Source organism: Abramis brama, assembly GCF_963993115.1.
Source record: "Abramis brama genome assembly, chromosome: 1".
NCBI classification, from domain to species: Eukaryota; Metazoa; Chordata; class Actinopteri; order Cypriniformes; family Leuciscidae; genus Abramis; species Abramis brama.
This window is the reverse complement of record NC_139963.1, coordinates 72,369,436-72,395,236: the sequence shown is the minus strand read 5'-3', so window position 1 is coordinate 72,395,236 and position 25,801 is coordinate 72,369,436. Positions and strand designations below refer to the sequence as shown.

At 39.9% G+C, this 25,801-nt stretch overlaps 2 protein-coding genes across 3 annotated transcripts in view; both read left to right on the top strand.

The window, feature by feature from the left end:
- Positions 1-201: 201 nt before the first annotated feature.
- Positions 202-25,801, top strand: part of LOC311094683 (uncharacterized protein) — a 148,260-nt gene continuing 122,660 nt past the window's right edge. For both annotated transcript variants that reach the window (XM_084132800.1, XM_084132799.1), the window contains exon 1: positions 202-262. The gene's annotated coding sequence lies outside the window, so the exon portion shown is untranslated. The remainder of the gene's footprint in view (positions 263-25,801) is intronic.
- On the top strand, positions 230-19,794 carry LOC311094617 (uncharacterized protein). The gene is made up of 5 exons (XM_084132691.1): positions 230-281; positions 2,378-2,633; positions 10,066-11,749; positions 19,144-19,234; positions 19,504-19,794. Exons 2-4 carry the CDS (start codon positions 2,576-2,578, stop codon positions 19,211-19,213), a joined length of 1,812 nt encoding a protein of 603 aa, XP_083988817.1. The 5' UTR covers positions 230-281; positions 2,378-2,575; the 3' UTR covers positions 19,214-19,234; positions 19,504-19,794.

The following is a 25,801-nucleotide window of genomic DNA, read 5'->3' as shown; positions in this document are numbered from 1 at the left end:
ACTGGATAAATACATTTGTCAGGTTTGATACTGATAATTAATCACCAGACTCGCGCTTCCTCCATGTTTGTAGTTTTTTAGCACTTTTTCACTCGTGTTTGTAGTTCTAACCGAATCCTCGGCCAACGCGCGATGGGTTGTGGGCATTATTAGCCGTATCTTTGGAACCAGCATACTACGATCTGGGATGTACTAATTCTGTTTCTAAGACTGTTTAGGGCGGATAGTATGCGATTTGGGACGCACCGTCGAGTCTTCTGAGGTGAGGAGAGCAGTTCACGGTATTTCTCATATTTACACAACCATCACACACACTTTATACAGTTTGATTAAGCGACAGGCTCATTTCTATATTATTTTCATCGATCACAGCGATACTTGTGCGTCTTTTCTGGCGTCTTCCTTCTGAAATAAACATTTAGTGCAGCAGCAGCGAGCATGAGGAGAATAAGTTATGTTGAGTTCATTCAGACCTGAGCGAGTTTGTGTTCGTTTGTGTGATTGACTCGATGTTTGGAGTGAGAACTGAATGTCAAGAGTTAAAGTTTGTGATCTGTGAGGGGAATTGATGTGCTTTGTGATGCTCTTTTTATTTTTAAATGTTTTATGATCATTGTTAATTTCAGCGCATATTATTTTAATTTTATAAGTACTTTAGTATTAGGATTAGTGTCAAAATCAAACCAGATTTAGATTCATGTGGACATATTATGCTGCTGTATTTATTTCTCTGTAGTGGTTGATGGAGATGAGTGTCATTGTTTTTGTGTTATTGATGTTTTATCCATGTCATATCCATGTGAGAAATAACAGTATTGTCTTTCAGTAGAGTAGTTTTACAGGCTTTTATCATTTATCCTGACTCAAATAACGTGTTTCTAACAGCAAACACAAGAATAAAGTGAGATGATCTGCTGATGATCCTGAATGTCTTGTTAAATGAGTGTTGATAGTCTGAGGCTCATCAATATTAACAGATCTGCTGAAAACAATCTTTATTTCATGACAATAGTTCCTGTTGAACGGGGTGGATTGGGATTCACTGCTGCTTCAATGTATATGTAATGAGTGATTATCATCAAGGTATTAATCAATATTTTTCTTTCTATATATCACATGAGTTGAATGACTTCTCTGGAGATTTTTATTTGGTTATTGAAGTTACCAGTGTGATTACTGAAATGTTATTTTCATGTATTCTTTTTAACGTCAGCATTTGATATTTGAATGTAGTAACAGTGCTTGCCTATGGAATAAATAGGCAAGCACTGTTACTACATTCAAATATCAAATGCTTCCAGAAATTAAATAGGGACTTGTTTTGTGTTTGAGAAAGGTCTTCAACGTGTTAAAACACATAGGGGTCATTGAAGTCTATAGTTTAAAGGACCATTTCTCAGTTAAAGCCTTACTTTCCAGTTAGACTAAAATGTAGCTTTTCTTGAGAAAGAACGCATTATCTTGATGTTTTGAGACGAGACTCCTGTTTATAGTTAGAGCCTGGCCAAATCCAACCTTGGAAAAGCTGTGTGTCGGTGTGTGTGTTAGTCTTCTTGCTTACAGGTTAAGGAAACACTGGCATTGTTGGAGATTGACTGAGTTGTTGTTCGGGACATGCTGGCACCCAGCAACCCAAATCTGCGACCTGGAAGGTCACGACGTGCCTGACTTCAGGGTCCGAGTGTCAGCGGCATAATCTATGAAGATATGCTTCAGTCTATCTGTATATGTGTGGAAAATTACTATGTTTATCTATTTCTTAGCCAATGAGAATCATTCAGCCTGTAAGCAATGACGTAGCTTAGCCTAGACCTTGGAAATGGTGTAACTGCTGTGATCTTTGTAACTGTAAGCGGGGCGGCCTACGAACTCCTGTGTGAGTCTTGAAGCTGAACTTCTGCTGATGAAACCGCAAACTATCTTCAGTAAAACTTTTATTCAATTTTTTATAATTCTGACTCCGGGTCTTCTTTCAAACATCTGGTACCTTGGGTCCTAAACTGTTAACCCCTAACACTGTTTTCACCTCATTTATTATGCTGATGTCTTCAGATCTCCTGTAAATTGACACTTAAAGCTCATTTCATTGGTGTCAGCAGACTGAGGGGATTTGTTGGCTACTATATGTATGTTTATTTCTGTATTTATGATTTTAACTGTTTTTCTTAACTTTTATTTATATTAGGAATAATTTTAATTATTTATATTCTTTTCTTTATTTCTAGATACCTGTATTTTAATGAAGAAGCAGTATAATGCTAGGATTAGCAATAAATAGATGGATGTCTAACAGATATAGACAGACATAAATGCTTAGAAGTGTCATGTATTATTAAAAAAAATTTGAAAAAAGAATTGATATTTTTGATTTTGGCAGATCAGCTCCTCCCACGCTGGAATACATCATCAGAGAAGCTCCTCCCACTGCAATCACCTCATCAGTGAAGCTCCGCCCACAGTAATTCTTCAATAAATGCTGTAAATTCCCATCAGCTACGAGTGAAGATGAGCATCAGAGCATCAGGAAGAGCTGAAATCTGGCAAGAATGAGTTTATTAAAGAGGACAGTGAGAACATGAGTGATCCAGAACCCTGCAGAATGAAACACACTGAAGATCCTGAAGAACAAAGAGGTTGGTGTTTATTCTTCATTCATTCATGATGCTGAAGAACATTCATGTTAGAAACATTCAAGCACTTCATCACATTTAGATAAACAGTTCAACTATGAAATGGTACAGAATAATAAATAGACTTAATTAGGGGTGCAACGGATCAAAAAACTCACGGTTCGGATCGTTTCTCGGATCAGAGTCACGGATCGGATCATTTTTCGGATCAGCAAAAAAAAAAAAAAAGACAAGACAAGACAAATAAACACAAGTTTTGTCTTTTTGTTTATTAACATTTTTAAAATATTAAATTAAAATATATAAAATCAACAGTGGGTGCGCGACAGGTTCATTCCATGAAGCGTGACTATAAACACACTGATAGCGTTTGGGATGGCTTTAGCCCGGTCTGATTGTGCAACGTTGAAACACTGGGGTGATGTCGCTTCAAATGCGTGGCCATGCTTGATGTGTTTCCACGGATGTCCCGATACCACTTTTTCACTTCCGATACGATACCGATGCCGCAGCATATCGGCTATTTGCCGATACCGATATCAATCCGATATTTTTATTTTATTCTTGAACTAATACTACTAATAATAAAATATATGGAAGCACTTTGCTCAATTAGCCACATAAAAACATCTCACTCAAATGGAGAACAAATACTTCTCCAGTATATAGTCCACAACAACAGCTGATAATGAAAGACTGTCACCCTTTATTCAAAAGACCTTGAGATATGTTTGGTAATTGTAGGTTACCTGAATGAATTTAAAATTAATTTGCTATATTTCAGATCAATATATTTGTTTCCTTAAAATTCTAATTAACTTTAACGTTATTCTCATCTGAATTATAAATCATTTATTTCTGTATAAAATGATACTACCATTAAAAACACATTTGATTTTCTTTTTTAATCAATGTAGAATGTGTAACTTCAAAATAAACAGATTAAATGAAATGAAAACCAATGCAATATAATGAATATGTCCAAAAGATGAGATAATTTTTGCTTTTAAACAGCATGTGTGTGTGTGTGTGTGTGTGTGATTGTTCGATCGCGCCCGTGCCTCTCTCCCTCTCTCTCTCTCTGTCTGACACACACACACTCCAGCATACATCGCAGCCTGTTCATTTTGCTGCGTTCATATTTTTTTACAGTCTATGGTTCACACCATACGCGAATAGAGAGTCAAATTCACGTCTAGTTCGATGCTTGAACAGTTTGAATCCTTTCGCGCGTCCAAAGCGAATAGGACGCGCCGCGCGCGTATAATGATAAAGCGAGCGTTTGAAGCGAAATAGACGCGTGTTCCAGGGAAGCCAAAATGCTCCCATACAGGGGATTTAAATGACGCGGGGCGTTCAAGCTCCTCCGTTCCTCCGCTCGCCATGACCATGCTGTGTGTGGACTGAACATGCGCACAACTTTTTTTTTTCCATAAATTAATCCGCGGATCACGTGTGTGCCGAACCGAAGATATTGATCCGAACGATCAATGATGATCCGTTGCACCACTAGACTTAATGTACAGATATTACAATGTGCAGTTTGATTTTAAGTCCACAGGCTCCAGACTAGCATCTGGGTGCAGAGAGTATCTGGTGGCACTGGTGCTGACAATAAAGCACTAAGCTTAAAGGAGAACTCGGCAACTCTAGCGAACTCTAGTCTCGTGTAGCCAGACCTTCAGACTGACGGCAGAAGGTCTGGACTCTATCGCAGCTTTTCTTGGCCAAGAGGACGTTTGACTGACATATAACGCAACCAATCACAGTTCGTTTTTGTTCCGCGTCATGTTTAGGGGCGTGCCAATATAATGTCGATGTCCCTACAATAACAGACCGGCGTGCATTTAATAAATTATTCATTCAAGAATGTTGTGCAAGTTTACTGCAACAATGGAGCCGCAAACTTCACATACTTTTGAAAATCCAGCGTTTAGTTGATCCTGGTAAGCGCTCATTGTCACAGTTGTAAACACAACGGCTTTCTTCTTCCACGAGGGGTTTTGGCGTCACAGCTTTTGTTTCCAGACGGACCGTTAAAGAACGCGACACACACGTCTCGCGGACATCCTGTAGAATTCAACCAATCAGGTCGCGACTTCGAAACTCCTGAAGTGTTTCCAGAAAAGTGTGCCATATGCATCAGACGTTTAGCCAACGTTCCGTGGGCGTGACGTCTGAGGCTGAGACTAAGCGAACTCTAGTCACTTCTTCACTGATTTTCCCTTTTGTTGTCGCATGTTGTCACCACGAGCTCCCCCTACAGCTGCGGTGGGGCGTATATTTCACAACACGGCCGTAAAAAACTCACTTGCGGCGGCCTCCTCCCCCTCTCTACCGCTGCTCATGTGCGTTTGTTTTGATCGGAGCAAGCCAACTGTATCGTGTGGAGCTATGTCTACCGAGGTGGGTAATCTGGTAATACATCATACATGCGTGTGTGTTTATGTCGAATTGCCGTAAAGCAATTTGTGTTTCGCGCTCGTTCTCGTTCTCGCTTCTCACGAGACTTCCAATTTCTGTCTTGCCGGGACGGTAGTGCCCAAGTTGCAAGGTTGGTTTTCCGCCTGGGAACGCTGGGGGGAGCGGGGAAAGTCACCAATATCACCAGAACAGGTTGTTTAACCATCCAAATGATTTCTAGACAGTTTTATTAAGTTAAAAAAGTTACCAAGTTCTCCTTTAATTTAGGGTGTAGATGACATTAACTTTAATTATTATCATTCATAATGTTTTAATATGAATTAAAAGCAAAATGAGTGAAAAAATTGACATTAGGGAGTGAAAATATCCAATAATCATCCTACTGTTTACAGTGGTAATTTATTAATTATAATTTAATTTAATTAAAATTTTTAGTTTTAGGGTAATCTTTGAAGGATGAACAAAAAAATGTGTTATCACGTTAAAAATAACACAAAATATTATAGTTTTGAAGTGCTGGAAGAAGATGTGTAGTACTTGTAAGCCTTTGACTATTTCTGTCACAATTCATAGTTCCCTTTCGAGAGGTCTCTCGTATTGCGTAAAGCTAGCTTACGCTATGGGAAAACCTCCTTTTCTCGAGAATATTGAAGCAAACTTTTTAAAACACAACTGAGCGCGAGAGCGGTCATTGGTTGTGCTGCGGCAACTGCACGAACCTATGATGAGGCGGCTTTGACGCGAGAACCAATCAGGGCGCCTTGGTGCGTCAGAGTCCGCCAGTATGGGTGTGGTCAGAGGCTATATATTGCCGTGCCTCGCCTAGGTGCTCCAGATTTTTACTCCTTCAGCGACTTCTCCACTTCGCTGACCTCCGGAATAGAAGCACTCACCGCCGTTGAAACGCCTTTCAGTGGGATAAGCTCCTGAGGACCTTGGCTTCATTCGCCACCTTCAGCGCGCTGTTTCGCTGTGCGCGCCATACCTGGCGCGCCATATCCTTTTTTTTGCAAATCCTGTGTGTTCGCCTCTGCGTTCACACTCTAAAAGTCCCCAGTCCCCGTGTGCCTCGGTCTCTCTCCAGCGGTGTCCCTCGCCAGTCCTGTTTACACTGGCCGACCAGCGCCCCTCTCTGCGAGCGGCGGACCTCATGTCATTCGGGGCTTCAGACAAGGAGGAAGAGTAAAAAGATGACAGCCTTTCCCTTGCGGCTTCGGACTGCGACGACTGGGCGGGGTCCGTTTCCGGCCCCCCTCCGTCTGACAGTGCTTGTGTGTAGGTGTGCAAACTTTATAGCGGGCAGATGACCTACATATGACACATGGAGAAAAGAGCTCCTTCCTTGCTTTATTTGTGTCGCCGTGAAAATGGTGTATATTTGCAGGCGAGCGTGCTTCACGGCAGACTCGTTGGCTGCGGAGTTTACATTTCCAGCCGCCTGAACAGAGGGAACTGGGGAATGTCTGAAGGATTTTCGAGAGATTGGTCCGGCCTCGGCGGGACTCGAATTCTCTTTTTCTTCCTGTGGCTAGGACGGCTTACGAGGCTCGGGGTCCAATGCAATCCTGGGTGGGGGACCCCGCCTCTCAGGGAACGGAGCGCATCTAGCAGAGCGGGAGAGGCGATGGACTTCAGCCACTGGGAGGGGGCTGGGTGACCGGCGGCGCTGACTTGGGCTGCTGTTGAGGAGGCTTCCTTCTGGTCTGGCAGCTCGAAGCCGAGCTGGAACGTTTCGGAAGGAAGTGGCTCATCGCCTGTGATGCTTTCTGCGCCTCCTTGTAGCGCTTGGAGAAGCTCTTAACGGCCTGGCCAAAGAGACCGGAAGTGGAGATGGGGGAGTCCAGGAAAGCCGCCCTATCTGCCTCCTTCATATCCGTTGAGTTCAACCACAGGTGCCGCTCGAGCACCGTTAGGTTGGCCATGCTCCTTCCGATGGCCTGGGCTGTAGACTTCACCTCGCCTCGTAGCTTTTATCTTTAGCACCGTCAACGTTGGAGAGCGCTGAAGAGAAAGAAGGCCATTATGATGTGTGCGCCCCTACACATAAACACTCCCAGATAGGCACAGACAGGGGGCATGGAGGGTTTAACCTCCTAGCGCCCTTGAGAAAACACACAATGAGGTCGTTCCCCCTCCCCCCTCCTCCTGTTGTGGCAGCCATAACAGCGTTTCACGCGCCGGTAGCCGACAAACCACTGGGAAGGAATGACTTCATTGTGTGTTTTCTCAAGGGCGCTAGGAGGTTAAACCCTCCGTGCCCCCTGTCTGTGCCTATCTGGGACCTCTCTAAAGTCCTGGAGGCCATGAAGGGTCCCCCATTCGAGCCACTTCGGTCTGTGGACCTGAAGTTGCTCTCGCTCAAAACTGCTTTTCTGCTGGCGCTTGCCTCAGTCAAGCGAGTGGGCGATTTACAGGTGCCATCTATGAACGCCTCCTGTCTGGAATTTGGGCCAAATGACTCCAAGGTCATCCTTAAACTTAGGCACAGTTATGTTCCTAAAGTGCTCTTCTCCCCATTCAGAGCACAGGTAATTTCCCTGATGGCTCTCTCCTCGCCAGATGATGAGAGTGATGCGTATTTACTCTGCCCCGTAAGGGCTCTCAGGATTTATCTGGAGCGTTCTGCCTCGTTTAGGCAGTCAGAGCAGCTCCTTGTATGCTTTGGCGGCTGCACTAAAGGTTTAGCCCTCACAAAGCAGAGACTGTCGCGCTGGATAGTGTATGTTATCGCGCTAGTTTATAAGTCCAAAGGCCTTTGCCCCTTGGGCGTTAGAGCTCACTCCACTTTGTGGGCCTGGTCCAGTTGAATACCCATTGAGGACATTTGTGCAGCGGCTGGCTGGGCCTCGCCGTTCTCATTTGTGAAGTTTTATAACTTGGAGGTACCCACCTTACAGGCCAAGGTTCTCTCACTGTAAAAGTGTTAAGCACCCCCTCCTCCCTCCTTATGACCATGAACTACGGTTCCTAGTTATCCAGTATATGAAGCCCATCTAGAACTGGCTTATATTAGGATCATGCTTCCCTTGTGGTTCATTCATATGCCTTGGGTTACGGTAGGGCGAAGTTAGCATGCACAGCGTTTTGAAGGTAAGCTAGTCTTACGCAATACGAGAGACCTCTCAAAAGGGAACTACTTGGTTACGTTTCGAAAGGGAACTACTTGGTTACTAACGTAACCTCAGTTCCCTGAGGTGAGAAAACGAGTATTGCGTAACCCGGCGTGCTACTGTGCTAGGATCAGGGGATCGCTTCAGTCGTTTAAAACCTGGAGCACCTAGGCGAGGCACGGCAATATATAGCCTCTGACCATGCCCATACTGGTGGGTTCTGTTGGCCAGGCGCCCTGATTGGTTCTCGTGTCAAAGCCGCCTCGCCATAGGTTCGTGAAGTTGCCGCAGCACAGCCAATGACCGCTCTCGCACTCAGTTGTGCTCAGTGCTTGTGTTTAAAAAAGTTTGCTTCAATATTCTCGAGAAAAGGAGGTTTTCCCATAGAGTAAGCTAGCCTTACGCAATACTCGTTCCCTCATCTCAGGGAACTGAGGTTACGTTAGTAACCAAGTAGTTATGGTTAGTTACTACATTAGCCTAAATCCATGGTGAATGTTGCTGATTTGTGGACTGAAAGCCTTCTATAAGTGTTTCTCTTGTTTCCACGTCAGTGCTGTTTGATCTGATATCTATGGGTTAGGGCGAGTTAGGGAACTCTGCGTCGAATCGAAATGTTTCTCACTGGATCTCGCAGCGATGATGTTAGAAATTCTGAGGCGAATTCAATGGATTTCTTCACTGGATCTCCAGAGTCTGGATCTCTTAGTAACAGTGTTGTGTGATCGAGATCGGCCCGCATCTGGCAAGTTCGGGGCGCTGCGCTGTCTATGATTGGTCCGAACTAATAAATGGTCAGGGAAGCATAAATGAGTAGGGCATTTTCATTCTACTTTCATTTTGTTTGCATTTGCTGCTCGGCAACGTCATGGTCGCACCAGCGCGACCTAAAAAATATTTGGTCGCACCGGCAGGAAAAATGGTCGCAAAAGGCGACCAATTGGTCACAGTCTGGTGCCCTGCTGTTTTTTTTGTGTTTTTTTTAACAAATGGTCAGCAAACGGAGGTTTGAGAATTTTATATTGATTGTCAACATCAGATCAAGCTGAATACTATTTGAACTGTTTTATTTTACATAATCAGTAAACACCAAGTTACTAATAAAGTTGTATTTGTCAAATATCATATGCTATTCATAGTTATAGAGATTCTTCTTAGAGTAACTTTGGTAACAGGGATGATGAATACAGTCAGTACTACAGTTTGTGTAAAAACTGAGACAATGGATGAGATTATTTTCTTGTCCTCCCATAATCTAATAGAAAGAGCCCAGATGATGTCACTTCCTGTGTGTCACAGTTTTAAGAAATAATCTGTTTTTTTTAAAAGGAGGAAAATCATGTCAAAAGTAACAGGATTGAGTGAAACATGTACGGTAGGACATGGGTAATGCTAATAAACGCTTGTGTTATTTCTCACAGGGTAATTCACTTGAGTTTGTGTTACTGGTGTCCAACTTTCACATGCACATGAATGGAAGTCAGTACAAGGAAAAGTCTAGTGTGAACGGCCATAAATAATTAACGGTTTTAGTCAAATAAATATCAATCTCAAAGTTGGTGTAAAAATGTGGCAGTACTGTATATTTTAATGTTAATATCATGTTAGATAATTGTGTCATTTACCAAATATATTTAATAGTTCTTGCTAAAGAAACAAGGGATTTGTGCATATGTTTTAAAAATAATAATTGGAAGATAAATTTACCTCATTCATGAAAAGTTTCAAGGACATATAATCTATTTATAAAAAGGCATCAAATTATCATAATATTTTATAACAGTTGTCTACTTTCTACTATTACATCAGGGCTCACTTTCATGTCCTTCACTTTATATTTCTCTCTTTAAATTATTTTGATGTACTGAAAATGAAATTAATAATTTTCTCTTTGATTTCAGACCTGATGGAAGAGAGTGAGGAGAGTGAAGAACTGAGTGAAGTGAAGGAGGAGAGTGAAGAACTGAGTGACGTGAAGGAGGAGAGAGAAGAACTGAGTGAAGTGGAGGAGGAGAGAGAAGAACTGAGTGAAGTGAAGGAGGAGAGTGAAGAACTGAGTGAAGTGAAGGAGGAGAGTGAAGAACTGAGTGAAGTGAAGGAGGAGAGAGAAGAACTGAGTGAAGTGGAGGAGGAACATCATGTCCAACCTGGAGGAAAACCTTTGAGTCGCTCAAAGACTAAAAAGACATTGTTAAAGAAAAGAAGAGCCAAGAAATCTTTCACCTGCACTCAGTGTGGAAAGAGTCTCACAACCAAACAAGATCTTAAACATCACATGAGAGTTCACACTGGAGAGAAGCCGTTCTCATGTGATCAGTGTGGAAAGAGTTTCACAGCCAAAACAAGTCTTGAACGTCACATGATGATCCACACCGGAGAGAAGCCGTTCACATGTGATCAATGTGGGAAGAGTTTCAGTCAATTATCATCCCTTAATCTTCACAAGAGGATCCACACTGGAGAGAAGCCGTTCTCATGTGATCAGTGTGGCAAAGCATTTCTTAGGTCATCACACCTGAAGACACACCTGAGAGTTCATATGAAGGAGAAGCCACATTCATGTTCTGTGTGTGGAAAGGGTTTTTCACAGCTGCAATATTTACACACACATCAGAAAACACACACTGGTGTGAGAGAGTACATGTGCTTTGAGTGTGAGAAGACTTTTACTACAGCAAACAGTTTAAAACTGCACCAGAGAATTCACACTGGAGAAAAACCTTACAAGTGTTCACACTGTGACAAGAGATTCAGTCACTCAGGACATCTGAAAACACATGAGATGAACCACACTGGAGAGAAACCGCACATGTGTAATCAGTGTGGAAAGAGTTTTGCTTTTAAACGTGACATGAAGCTACACATGAGGATCCACACTGGAGAGAAGCCGCACATGTGTGATCAATGTGGGAAGAGTTTCACAATCAAACAGCAACTTGATATTCACATGATGATCCACACGGGAGAGAAGCCATTCATGTGTGATCAGTGTGAAAAGAGATTCTCATGCAAAAGTAATCTTAAGAGTCACATGAGGATCCACACTGGAGAGAAGCCGTTCTCATGTGATCAATGCGGCAAAACATTTTTTAGGTCATCAAACCTGAAGAAACACCTGACAGTTCATACGAAGGAGAAGCCGCATTCATGTTCTGTGTGTGGAAAGAGTTTTTCACAGCTGGTTCATTTACATACACATGAGAAAACTCACACTGGTGTAAGAGAGTACATGTGCTTTGAGTGTGAGAAGACTTTTACTACAGCGGACAATTTAAAACGGCACCAGAAAATTCACACTGGAGAAAAACCTTACAAGTGTTCACACTGTGACAAGAGATTCAGTCGATCATCACATCTGAAAACACATGAGATGATCCACACTGGAGAAAAACCTTACAAGTGTTCACACTGTGATGAGAGATTCAGTCATTTATCACATCTGAAATCACATGAGAGGATCCACAGCAGAGAGAAGTCGCACACGTGTGATCAGTGCGGGACGAGTTTCTCCTTTAAAACTCACCTGAATCTGCACATGAAGATCCATACAGTGGAGAAACCACATCACCTCAGTCTGAGATCACGGTAAGTAGTTTATTTTCATGTGCTGAGCAACAAAGTCTCTTCTAAGTTAGGCACACAATCACCCTATAGCCAAATCTCTCCTCTCCACCTATAGCCGGTGTGTGGTGAGCACAGGACACTTTGTTGATTGATTGATATCTATTAAACGTACAGTATGTAATTTTGTTCGCCGCTAGAGGTCGCTAACCTCTTACAATAACAAAGGCGTAGTTTAATGACGCAACGTTTGCTAAGAATTATGGATCTTGTCGTCAACGTCAAGCCGACTGATATAATAATGTTTATGAGTAAATACATTGATGTTTTTATCATGACTGTGATATGAAGCAATAGAGCGTCTGGCGCGAGTGATTTCAATGTTAAGACGCATTTACGCGCGTCTGGAGGTCTTGCAGCGCGAATTTAGCGCGGCGCTGTGGATGTAAATTCTCCTCATTCGCACGTCCACTTCGCTTCAAACTTTTGCTTTTTACACGCGTCATATTGTTAACGAACTTTAGCGATTTTTTTTTTTTTTTTTTTGCAACCGTTTGAAGAACATGAACGTAAATATGAACACAAGATTAAATGTGACATAAAGAAAATGATTATTGGCAGTCATGTTGCCTCTGAAGCCGGTGTATACGGGTACATTTCTCATTCCTCCTTCGTTTGAAAAATCTTCGTTTCAAGGACCACCAAACCAGACGGAGCACAAAACAGAGCTTCGTCATGGACACCCTCAGCATACAGCCGGTGAGTCCCATGAAACTAGTGCTCCTCGACAGGTAGAGAAACAAGCCGATCGACTTACAAATCGATGGCACAAACAGGGAGCGAGACCCAAAGGCACTCGAGACATCAGATTGTCACGAGCATCACATATTGCCGCAGTAGCATCCTCTACCCCAGATCCAGCTCTGACAAGGATTGCAAACACTGGTCTCCTACCACCGCCCATACATCTTGAGAACAGATTTGAAGTACTAATGAATGTAAATGAGGAATCCCCAAACGTGATGAATGTGATCGAACACAGACTGAATGGGCCAGTAGCTAACACTGATGCTAACTGGCGCTCAAGGTCGAGCAGACAGCGGCACTCAGCTCAGAGCGCAGCCGAGCCCAAGACTCTGATAGTGGGGGGACTCCATAATTAGAAACATTAGCAGCAGGGATACAACTACGTGCTGCCTTCCACAAGCAACAACTTCTGATATAAACAGGGAACTTCAGAACATTCTGATGAAACATAAGACTGCAAATCGACTCATCATTCATGTGGGGAAGAATGATATTCATAAAGACCAGTCAGAACTCCTTAAGAAGGATTTCAATGAACTTTTTGAAACACTTAAAAGACTGAAAGTTCAAACATTCATCAGTGGACCACTCCCAGCAAGAGGAACAAACAGGTTTTCACGGTTGCTTGGGCTAAATACATGGCTGCAAAAAAAACCCTGCAATATAAAAGGAGCGAACTAAATTGACCATTTCAATCTTTTCTGGAGTCAGAGACAACTGTTTCATCGGGATTGCCATCACCCAAACAAACTTGGTTCAAGAGTGCTAAAGGACAATATTTTCTTCTCCCTCAATCATCCTTCTGCAGTGTGTGCCAATCTAAACAGCACACACACACCTGGACACAGTATGAATGACCACATGACTTCACTTCAGCAGCAAAATGGACATGTGGTTGACGTATCACACAAGGACAATGATAACACCACTCCACCACAACAACCTCTGCTCACGGACACAATCTCTGCTGAACCCGGCCCACAGAGCTCACCACAGACAGACATATCAGAACTGCTCCAAGATTCAGCACCCAAGGACGACTTCCTGGAAAACAGCCAGGGAAGCCAGGACAGCATATTACAGCCTCCGATAACACCAGAGCAACAGCCTCTCTCACCAGACATTTTATCCTTATCTCCAGCATCTCCACTTCTGTGCTTCTCACAGAAAATGGAAGAACTGGTGTATGCTGGAACCAAACTATCCCACTCTTTTGCTGCAAGCCCCCAGATACCAACCAAAAAACGACAGGCACCATTACCACCCGCACCAAAGCCTGCGGGCCCAGCTCGCCCTCCCCCTCCTCCTGTGAGAGCTCTTCGGCCTCTGCCACAACGCCAGGGCCCACACCCTCCTCCATCTGCTCGAGGTGAACCAAAAACAACGGATACCAGCTCTCAGTGATATGTGTCGGGTCCCCGTTTTGATAACAGTAACTTTCTCAAATGTTTACAGAACAAGCGGGAACCCACCCTGTATCTTTCTCCATTGCTGTTCTTTCACAAGATAGAAAGTCTAAGGCCTTCAATAGCCGTACAGCAAACCCAACTAATGCATTCGCTCACTTAAAAATAAATCACTTCTAGTCAACGACTTAACCACAAACAACCTGGATGTTATGCTTCTAAATGAAACCTGGCTAGAAGACAGCTGCAGTACAACAGTCCTCAATGAAACAGCCCCTCCTAACTTTACTTTTATGAGTGTCTGCAGAGCTGTTAAGAGAGGTGGGGGTCTAGCTGCTCTTTTTAAAGATATCTATCAATGTAAGCAAATATCATTTGGGAATTACCCTTCTTTCGAATATCAGTTGTCAAGCCCCTCCTAAAAAAGAACAATCTGGAAAAGACCATATTAAATGGATAGTTCATTTTGAAATAAAATTTTGGTATGTTTTAGCTTACCTCAAGGGCATCCAAGATGTAGGTGTCTTTTTCCGCAGTAGTTTCAATTTTGATATTTTTAGGCCAAACCGTTCTTGTCTGTCAGTCATATAATGCAGGTCTACGGTCACTGTCTCAAAGAGCGTGCACAGAGTCCAAATTAAAACAGTTCCCCATCGTCCAAATTAAACAATTCCCCATCGTAAGTACACATTGATGGCCTAAGACACAAAACGAGCGGTTTATGTGAGAAAACGAACAGTATTTATATAGTTTTTACCTCTAATAACACAGCCACGTCCAAGTGATCTGAAGGCGCGGACGCTTCCTATTGTGTGACGTGTGCGCAGACTGTTGCATAGATATATACACACTAGATGTCGCCTCGTTCCAATGAACTGCCGTAGTCAAGGCGGAATCTATTATATAGATGTTTGTCAAAACCAGTGAAATATCAATTATTTAATCCAATTTTGATACTACAACAAAAACTATACCAGCCTAATTAATGTGAATTTAAAACAAGTAAGCAGTCAGTAACAAAATAAGAACAAACAATCAAATTACAAATAGGGCACATAAATACAATAGAACAAAGAAAGGCTACAAATGAAATAAAAAGTGTTTTTAGAGTTTTTCAGGTAGATCTAACAGGTACAGAAATTTGAACAAAGTAATCAAATGTGAAAAAAAACATTCATTACTGTATAAATTATATATAGATGGATATTTTTCTAAAGTTGAAAAGGGTAGCCTATTTAGTCAAGAGCAGTGAGTATTTCTTTGTCCTTTGAGTGATTAACATTAAAACACAGAAGCAGGATTATTAGACTGCTGCCCCTTTAAGACCGAACGCACGGACCGCATTTGAACATGGCAACGTTCATTTGAGATATAACCGACTTTGTTTACTATTGGATACTCGCCAAGACGGGCGTTTTTACCTAATTTTGTGTGAATTCGTCCGTACAAGCGCAAGACGTGAAAGACACGCGCTGAGACGCTGGTTTGCGGGGCGTGCGCTTTGGATGTTTGCGTTCATGGAACTTCTTGACCTGCACACGTCCTGTAATAATGTAGGGAACCACTCGTTATACTTAAATCAGGTAACAGTTCATGTTTTACTTTACTTACATATACGATTTAGTTTTCATCCAAATAACATGTGCTGAGTGAACGATCAGCAATCAAGAGCATTCAACAAGTGCGCTCGCTCTCTCTCTCTCTCTCTCTCTCTCTCTCTCTCTCTCGTCAGTTAACGTTAATAATAAGCTACATGCCTCGTTTTATTTTCTTTGCCATTGACATCCGACTGAACAAACTTTCCACTGTTGTCTGTTTAAAGGGATGTGCTCGACCAGCTCGCCTCAGCTATGCCTCAGTTCACCTCGACAAAGCACTCGCGGCGGCCAGTTTCGCTTCGCAAAATGTATGTGGTGTTGGTGCGTGGTATCGGCGAATTTTTATGAGTACGAGTATATGAGGACAGTATCGGCCTGATCCCCGATGCCAGTATCGGTATCAGGCCATCCCTAAATATTAGCGTAGACGTCAGGATTTATGGGAAGTGTTCCTGGTCCCGGCTGATCTAATCTATGCAGCCTAACATTGAATTATAGAAGTCTATAATGTGTTATGTGAATGCTAGGTCAAAGAGATGTGTCTTTTAATCTGGCTTTGAACTGACAGAGTGTGTCTGCTTCCCGGACAATGTTAGGAAGACTGTTCCAGAGTTTTGGCGCTAAATAGGAAAAGGATCTACCGCCAGCAGTCGATTTTGATATTCTAGGTATTATCAACTGGCCGGAATTTTGAGATCGCAATAGACGTGAAGGACTATAATGCGTTAAGAGCTCGCTCAAGTACTTCAGAGCTAAACCATTTAGTGGTTTGTAAGTAATCAGACATTTTTTAAAATGTATATTATGTTTAATAGGGAGCCAGTGCAGTGTTGACAGAACCGGGCTAATATGGTCATACTTCCTGGTTCTGGTAAGAACTCGAGCTGCTGAGTTTTGAACCAGCTGTAGTTTGTTTATTAAGCGTGCAGGGCAACCACCCAGTAGAGCATTACAATAATCTAGCCTTGAGGTCATGAACGCATGAACTAATTGTTCTGCATTTGTCAATGAGAGCATATGGCGTAATTTAGATATATTTTAAGATGGAAAAATGCAGTTTTACAGATACGTGACTTTCAAATGAAAGATTGGTATCAAAGAGCACACCCAGGTTCCTAACCGACGACGAAGACTTAACAGAGCAGCCATCAAGTGTTAGACAGTATTCTAGGTTATTACGTGAGGACGTTTTTTGTCCAATAATTAGAATCTCTTTTTTTTCAGAATTTAGTAGTAGGAAATTACTAGTCATCCAATTTTTTATATCAGCTATGTATTCCGTTAATTTAGTGAATTGGTAAGTTTCGTCTTGGCCTGAAGAAATATAGAGCTGAGTATCGTCAGCATAACAGTGAAAGCTAATGCCATGTTTCCTAATGATATCTCCTAATGGTAGCATGTACAGAGTGAACAGCAGTGGTCCTAGTACTGAGCCTTGTGGTACGCCATACTGAACTTGTGATCGATGAGACATCTCTTCATTTACTGCTACAAACTGATAACGGTCAGATAAGTATGATTTAAACCATGCTAGTGCAATTCCACTAATGCCAACATCATTTTCGAGTCTATTTAAAAGAATGTTGTGGTCAATGGTGTCAAATGCAGCACTAAGATCGAGTAACACTAATAGAGAGACACAACCACGATCGGATGATAAGAGCAAATAATTTGTGACTCTAACGAGAGCAGTCTCGGTACTATGGTATGGTCTAAATCCTGACTGGAAATCCTCGCAGATATCATTTCTTTCAAGAAAGGAACACAGTTGTGAAGATACTGCTTTTTCTAGTATCTTTGACAGAAAAGGCAGATTCGAGATCGGCCTGTAATTGACTAATTCTGTAGGATCAAGTTGCGTTTTTTTAACAAGCGGTTTAATCATAGCCAGCTTAAAGTTTTTTGGGACGTATCCTAGAGACAAAGATGAATTAATGATATTAAGAAGAGGATCTATGACCTCTGGAAGCATCTCTTTCAGTAGCTTAGTCGGTATAGGGTCTAACATACATGTTGTCGATTTAGATGATTTAACGAGTTTAGTCAATTCTTCCTCTTCTATAGCAATGAATGAATCGATTTTTTCTTCAAGGAGACTACAATGCACTGCCTGATGCGATACTGTAGTAGACGGTTGCATAGTTATAATTTTCCCTGATATTATCAATCTTATAAGTAGGGGTGTGCGATATGACGATTTTTGATCGTAGACGATTAAAATGTCTCCACAATCTGCTTTTGAAGAAATATTGTAGTAAGAAAGAAAGAAAGAAAGAAAGAACAAGAAAGAAAGAAAGAAAACCTTTATTGCCCCGAGGGGAATTTGTTTTGCACTCAAGGGAGCCACATTGAACATTAACACAGATAACATAGAAGATACAGTAAAACAAAACAACCAACAACAACACAGCAATAGTGATAACATACAATCATCAATCCAATCACTGAATGAATCAATAAATAATTAATAATAATCAATAATACACATTTAAAAATGTCTATGTGCCTGTGTCTGATCTGGTCAGTAACTGAATGCTCCTCGGCACAAATGATGTAATGGCACTAATGTAATAGTATCGTGCATTCTTATTCTATCAGTTGCTGTTCTGGCGCCTCTGTCCTATACTGAACAACGCGTCGTATATTCACATAAAAAGTTAACGCAGTGGAACAGGACAATGCAGTTCACAAAAGTTCATAATTTGCTTTAATGCCTTGTCGGTTAAACATTTAATTTGTATGCTGATCTCATTATTTACGCACTCTAATGTTGTTCCAAACCTGTATTAATTTCCTTCTAATATTTTTTTAATATTAATATTTGGAAGAATGTGGCTATCCAAACAGTAGCTGGTCCCCATTGACTTCCATAGGAGAAAATATACTATGGAAGTCACTGGGGTTCATCAACTGTTTGGTTACCCACATTCTTCCAAATAACTTTTATTTTCAACAGAAGAAAGAAACTTATTCAAGTTTAAAACAACTTGAGAGTAAATTATGACAATTTGAATTTTTAGGAGAACTATCTCTTTAATGTTAATAAAACAACAAAATGCAAAGAGAAAATCACTCACTGCTCTTGACTGATAACTTTAAATAATAGCTTTAATAAGTGTCAATGTATAATTTATACAGTTAAGTCTATGTTTTGTTTTATTTTCATATGTTCATTTAATTAGTTTCTTCAGTGCTACTGTTAAATACACCTACTGTAGCTGAAGAAATAGAGCAGTTTATTTAATTTGTATGTTAAGTTGTGTATGTGTAATGTGTATCTTTGATCTTAATATTTAATAAAGAAAATAATGACAAATATTTTTATCTTCGCCCCTGTCTGCCATTCTTTTTTATTTTATATTTTGTTACCTAAGGCTTTGTTTTTAAAATATAGACATTAGTTTGGCTCACTCAGGGCGGGTCTACGCTAAAACTGCAGTGTCCGTCAAACACCATGTAAAAGTGAATTTTGCATATCAGGTGTCCTTTAAGTCACATGATCAATGTCACTATTTTTTAAACATGTGATTAGCCTAGTTCAGAGTCTGAAATATTAATTATTCCTCTCGCATTATGTCTGTTAGAAATGAAACTTGTTTATTTTTAGCAGAACTACCAGAAAGCATCTGGAAGGAGTGGACAGAGAGAACGCCAGTGATCCAGAATCTGCAGAATGAAACACACTGAAGAACAAAGAGGTTGGTGTTTATTCTTGATTCCTCATTCATTCATCATGATGAAGAACATGCTGATGCTCACCAGATTTACATTGTTTCATGACCAAACTAGTGATTTATAACACAAATCATCTTCATGACATTAAAATAGTGTAATCGTGCACAGCAGTTGTTGACCAGATTTGATGGGATTAAAGTGTCTGTTGAAGACTGAATATTGACTTTGAGCCTCACTGTTTGTCACATTTGTCTTTCATTTGAAATCTCACTTGATTTAATGTTTATTTTAGATCTGATGGACATGAACAAGAAAGTAATAACAGAAGCCAAAAAATATGTCTCCTGCCCTCAGTGTAAAAAAAAAGTTTCACTGGAGCCTCCTTTCTGAAATCACTTCTGCCTTCTCATTCTGAAGAAGAGCACTGGAAAAACACACCGGAAAAAGCTTCCATGTTCAGGGAGCTGAAGAAGAGGCCGTAACACTTTCAACAGAGACATGAATCTGAAGTTAATTTTAACTTGTTCATTGTTTGAGATCTGTCTCTGTTCTATTTACTTTTAATTAAACTAATTATTTTATCAACAGCTTATTGTTATTGTCCAATTTTATTTGCATCAGGAATAATTTCACAATTTTCAGTTCTGAAAGCCAAGTGTTATGTTTGCTTCTGTGGGGATTTTGGGGATATTTCATTTAATTAATCAATCAACAATACTATTGATCAGCATTACCAAACGTGGACATTTTCCACTAGATACAAACATTGATGTATTATTTTAATTTAAAGGACAATTCCGGTATTTAACACTTTGAGTCTATTTTGTAGTTTGTTTTGGATGAACAAGAGTGGGGAGAAAGAAATTTTCACAATGGTTCCTGTATCGACTTTTTGACTATTTTAGAATTGCCCATGACCGCTTCAGAGTGGGAGTCAATGGCCATGCACAAACATGTCCTTAAAACAACCCTTAACGTTCGTTTTCAAAACTGTGCAACTCACCGAGTGGTTCAACCTTGTGCTCACTATACAACAGTGGGTAATGGTCACACAAGACGACTCAGCAGTTTTGAAGTGTTTCTATTGCAGCGACTTTTTCTTGTGCATGTTCTGCTGACAGGGTGACCATCCTCGATTAAGTTTCCCTCAGGACTTTTGTTAAAGCCAAAATATGACCACACCTCAGAATTGGTCCTCTTAAAAGGCTGAAAAATCTTCCGAACACGGTCACTGCCTTCCGACGTTCTTGAATAATAAAATAAAATGAAAAAAACATTGCGCGCTGCACGCCTGCATCAGACATTTTTGCTGGCTGAACAGGATTAATAGTGAGTTATTAAAATCGCGATAATCAAACACGGTTTTAATGATAATTAAATTTTAAACGATATTACTAACCGTCAGTACATTTTATCGTGGTTTATAGTGAAACCGGTAATCGTCCCATCCCTACTCCTGAACAGATGCCACAGTTCTGATTTTTCAGCTCGGGCATCAGATGCGTGAATGCACAAGAAGCCCCAGATAAAATCACTCGCGCCAGACGCTCAATTTGCCTCTTTCGTGCGAACTGGCTGCGTAAATTATGCGAAATCGTGCCTCATTTTAATATTAATTTAAAACTAGTTAAAGCCACGGCCACTCTACACTTTGAGCATGTGAAAAAATTTCTACAGACACTGCAATGGTTGTGATATGACGTCACACTCTGGGTAGAGTATGTGAAAACTGTACTCAAGTAAAAGTACTTTAGAAATATTTACTCAAAGTAAAAGTAAATTAATAATCTTAATAGTTACTTGAGTAAGAGTAAAAAGTATCCAATCTAAAAAAGAATCTAAAAAAATCCAGAAAATCACATTGTATGATTTTTAAATAATTAATTTGCATTTTAATGCATGATATAAGTATTTGATCAACTACCAACCAGTAAGAATTCCGGCTCTCACAGACCTGTTAGTTTTTCTTTAAGAAGCCCTCCTGTTCTCCACTCATTACCTGTATTGACTGCACCTGTTTGAACTCGTTACCTGTATAAAAGGCACCTGTCCACACACTCAATCAAACAGACTCCAACCTCTCCACAATGGCCAAGACCAGAGAGCTGTGTAAGGACATCAGGGATAAAATTGTAGACCTGCACAAGGCTGGGATGGGCTACAGGACAATAGGCAAGCAGCTTGGTGAGAAGGCAACAACTGTTGGCGCAATTATTAGAAAATGGAAGAAGTTCAAGATAACGGTCAATCTCCCTCGGTCTGGGGCACCATGCAAGATTTCAAAAATCAATTCAACATTTGCTTGCAATGTTTTTCTTACAAAAACCTCATCATTTTGCAGGACAATTGTCTATTACAGTATACAACACAGATAGAAGGGTGTCAATAAATCTGTGGTGATATATTTCAGGACAAACACAAGTGGCAACACCAGGTAAAGAGAGATAGGTCTAGTATTAACGTTAGCAACGCTGCAACGTAATTATTCGGCTAATACCGTTGTAGCGTTGTCAACCTATTCACAAGCAAAATATAAAATTTAATTAAAATATTAGCCTTTTTGTATCACCCAATACATGGCGATTCATAGACTCATAGATTCAAATAGTATGCAATTTAATTTTGATAACAAAACTCAAGCTTGATCTGTGTATGCAGTAAAATGTCCTCTTCATTTTTTTTTTTGTAGATTCTAAATAGCTTATAAATCTCTCTTTATACTATATTATCACCCAATATTGGATTCAATCTTTTTGTCAACTTGTTTTCTTTCAATTAGGACTGGTTTTATATTTCTATTTGCATCTGATTAATCATAGGCCTTATTTATCCGAGAGTAGGTATCACAATTTTTTTATTATTAAAAAAGCATTATTTTTGAATACAAATAAATCTGTAAACAATTAGTTCAATATGCCTCTTTGTGGAAGAGTGGGATACATTTCAAATTCTTTCTTTCTTTCTTTCTTTCTTTCTTTCTTTCTTTCTTTCTTTCTTTCTTTCTTTCTTTCTGCTTTTGTTAATTTATCAACCTATCCTTGTGGAATATTTTTTGCTAACTTCTCAGCTTAAGTGAATTATTATTTAACCATTCATTTTTTTGTTGAACCATGGTATTAATAAAAATTATATATGTTAAGATTATTGAGTGCACATCCCACCATCTGGCAGGTGCTGGACAAAAAGGACTACTGAATAGAAAAGATTGAAATGTCCGCAACACTGCTTACTCCCATATTTTAATAAAAAAAGCAACGTTTCGACCCTACTGGGTCTTCTCCCACTTCTTCTTTTGCCTGAAGAAGACTCAGTAGGGTCGAAACGTTGCTTTTTTTATTAAAATATGGGAGTAAGCAGTGTTGCGGACATTTCAATCTTTTCTATTAATAAAAACTACACAATAGTAAGAGCTGAACTGTTGCTTCATTTATCCAATTTGGAAAAAGTGTTAATTTGGAACTCCACCATGGAAAAAGAGGGCCGGTCTTGGGCCTGAAATTTCCGGGCTGAAAAGTGGCCCCACTCCGGCCCTGGTTAGTACTGTTAATTACAGTTAGTACCATGGGAAGTAAGGGTGCTGAGCGTGACCCCTGGAGTGAAGCCCATGAAGAAATATGGTTGGGGATAAAAGTTCACACAAACAAAACCAAAAAACTGTGGTGTTTTGCCTATAGTCATACATATTACGTGTGTTTGTTTTTATTTATGATGTATAATAAAATACCCATATTATAGCAAATAAATAAAATATATTTGGAAATTGCCCTTTAAAACGAAGGCTCGGTTTGTGGTTCACAATTATTTGATTAAAAACAATAAAACAAAGACAAAGTCACTTATATCCACAACTGTTTTCAACATTGATAATATTAATGAATGTTTCTTGAGCATCAAATCATCATATTAGAATAATTTCTGAACTTTCATGTGACACTGAAGACTGGAGTAATGATGCTGAACATTCAGCTTTGATCACAGGAATAAATTACACTTTACTATATATTCACATAGAAAACAGCTGTTTTAAATTGGAATAATATTTCACAATTTTACTTTATTACTTTTTAAAAAAAAAAAAAAAAAATTTATTATTGTTTTTTATTAAATAAATGCAGCCTTGGTGAGCAGAAGAGACTTCTTTTAAAAACATTAAAATTCTTACTGACCCCAAACTTTTGAACGGTAGTATACATCTGAAATTTTCTTCTAGAATGATCATTTTTATCAAGCTTGTATATTTAATTTAAGTAATTTAACTTAATGACATTTAATAGGTAATTTTCATTGCCATTTAGGTGAAATTACTGAACTTAAATATACAAGCTTGATAAAAATGATCATTCTAAAAGAAAATTTCAGATGGCACTTAGAGGCTTTTGCATCTGAACTCTTCATATATATATATATATATATATATATATATATATATATATATATATACACACACACACACACACACACACACACACACACACACACACACACATACATTAAATTGTGTGTGTGTGTGTGTGTGTGTGTGTGTGTATCCAAGTAATACACGTGTCCACTTTGAAACACAATGTTAATCTGAAGTTAAACCTGGCTCCTGGTAGGTTTAATTTAAGCCTTGATTTAGTCCTGGAGTAACTCTAGTCTTCCTCCAGGAAATCAGCTTATTAAACTCTGGACTAAACTAAATCTAGGACTATTTAAAGGGGTCATGAACTGGATTGTTTTATTATTTTATAATGTTGCCTGGGGTGCCCTTATAATGTTAGTATGATTTTTACATCAAAAATTGTCATAATTTAGAAATAAAAGCCATTTTCTCAAGCCTGATTTCAGCCTTAGATTTGAACGCTCCGTTTTAAGGGGCGTGTCTGCTGTGAGACTGCAGTGTAAACGCCCACTGCTGTGATTGGCTGACATGCTTGCATATGAAATAGCTAGTATTACATGAACTCTCTCGAAAACTTTTACTACGTTTTTACTATTACAGCTATCGAGATTAACAAATCGTGAAAAGTATCGTTTAAAGCATTATAATTAAATCTATTCCATCGCATGAAAGGTTGCAGCATGATGAGCACTGACTGAGCGGATGACAGACAGTCTGTTGATCGCGTGAATAAAGATCTTATCATTGCAACGCAATTTTTGCACTCTCACAAATGCTTACACCAAATCACAATGCAAACACGATGTGAATACACAGTAAGAGCTTCGTTGTGTAGTGTAACAGTGTCATTATTTCATCACGAGTTTGGTAAGTGTCCAGATAAGCTCTCGCGGCTCGCGCTGTGCTGTTTGATTGACAGCTTGGGCGATTGGAAAGGGATCGTTCTTTGATCGCTTTCTGTATATAATTTAATAACAGTTTAAAAAATATTATTTTCATAATACTACGAGAAATTGTTGATCGTTTAGTCACTGAAGCATAAACCGTATTGAACGATTTTAAGAGAAAGATATCTGAACTTGAATAATTACACATCAGAAATCACTGATCGCAGATCAGGCATTAGCATACACATGGTTACTTACATGTTGCTGGCAGATCCGTGTCGGGAAATTGTGATTGACTGATTTAATAAAGTTTAACCATGCTGGAATCCAAAGCTTATGCAGACTGTCTTCTTCCACAAACAGGCACTGCACAATATTAGTAAACAGCATGTTTATTGCTTGGAAGTAGCTCGATCCGGTTTAGCAATCATCATGTCGTCCTATGTTATTTAGCATGAATGGGCGAATCGGTGGGCGGAGCTAAACAGGCCGTGTTGAAGTAGGCGTTGATCTTCTTTTGTGGAGGCGGTGTTTTATCCTCTTTGACGTCATAGTTCCCCACTTTGAAAAACGAGTCGTTTGCTGAGCCTGATGTCTATAAAAGCTTTTATTGGACTAACAAGGTAGTTTTCAGTTCTGAAACTTACAGGATATTATTATTGTATGACGATCTCTTATATGTCAAAAGCTCAAGGAAATTTTGATTTCTCAGTTCATCACCCCTTTAATGCATCCTTGCTGAATAAAAATATTTATTTTCTATTCTTATAAAAATAATAATTCTATTGAACCCAAACTTTTGAATAGTAGTGTAAACTACCATTTATATATTGTGGTGGAATTTTTTCTTCCCCTAAACCTAACTATCTGGGGCGTCTGCATTCAACACCCAACTGATCTTAATATCTCTGGCGTCTCCAAATCGACACCAATACCTTAAACTCTCTGGCGTCTGCTCTCGACACCAATACCTTAACTCTCTGGCTCTTGCGTCTTCAGTCGACAACTGGCCGAGTTTTCTAACTAACTTGCTTCCCTAAACTAGCTTCCTGCGCAGGAATAAATTGACAAACAGACCTGCAAATGTCCTTTAAATGCTTTAATCACGGCCAGGAGATCTTCCCGAGCAGTTCTCAGGGAATCTCTCCCAAGAAGCAAGCCCGGAGGATCTCAGACAAATTCCATTGAGAATCCCACCAGAAAACACAGATACAACAGTTTTTATAGAATCAAGAAAACAAATAAGACTAACATGTCACCTTCAATATGATTGGTTCAATTGGTTCAAAAGCCCCAACCTTTTCCCTCTGTCACTGGCATAA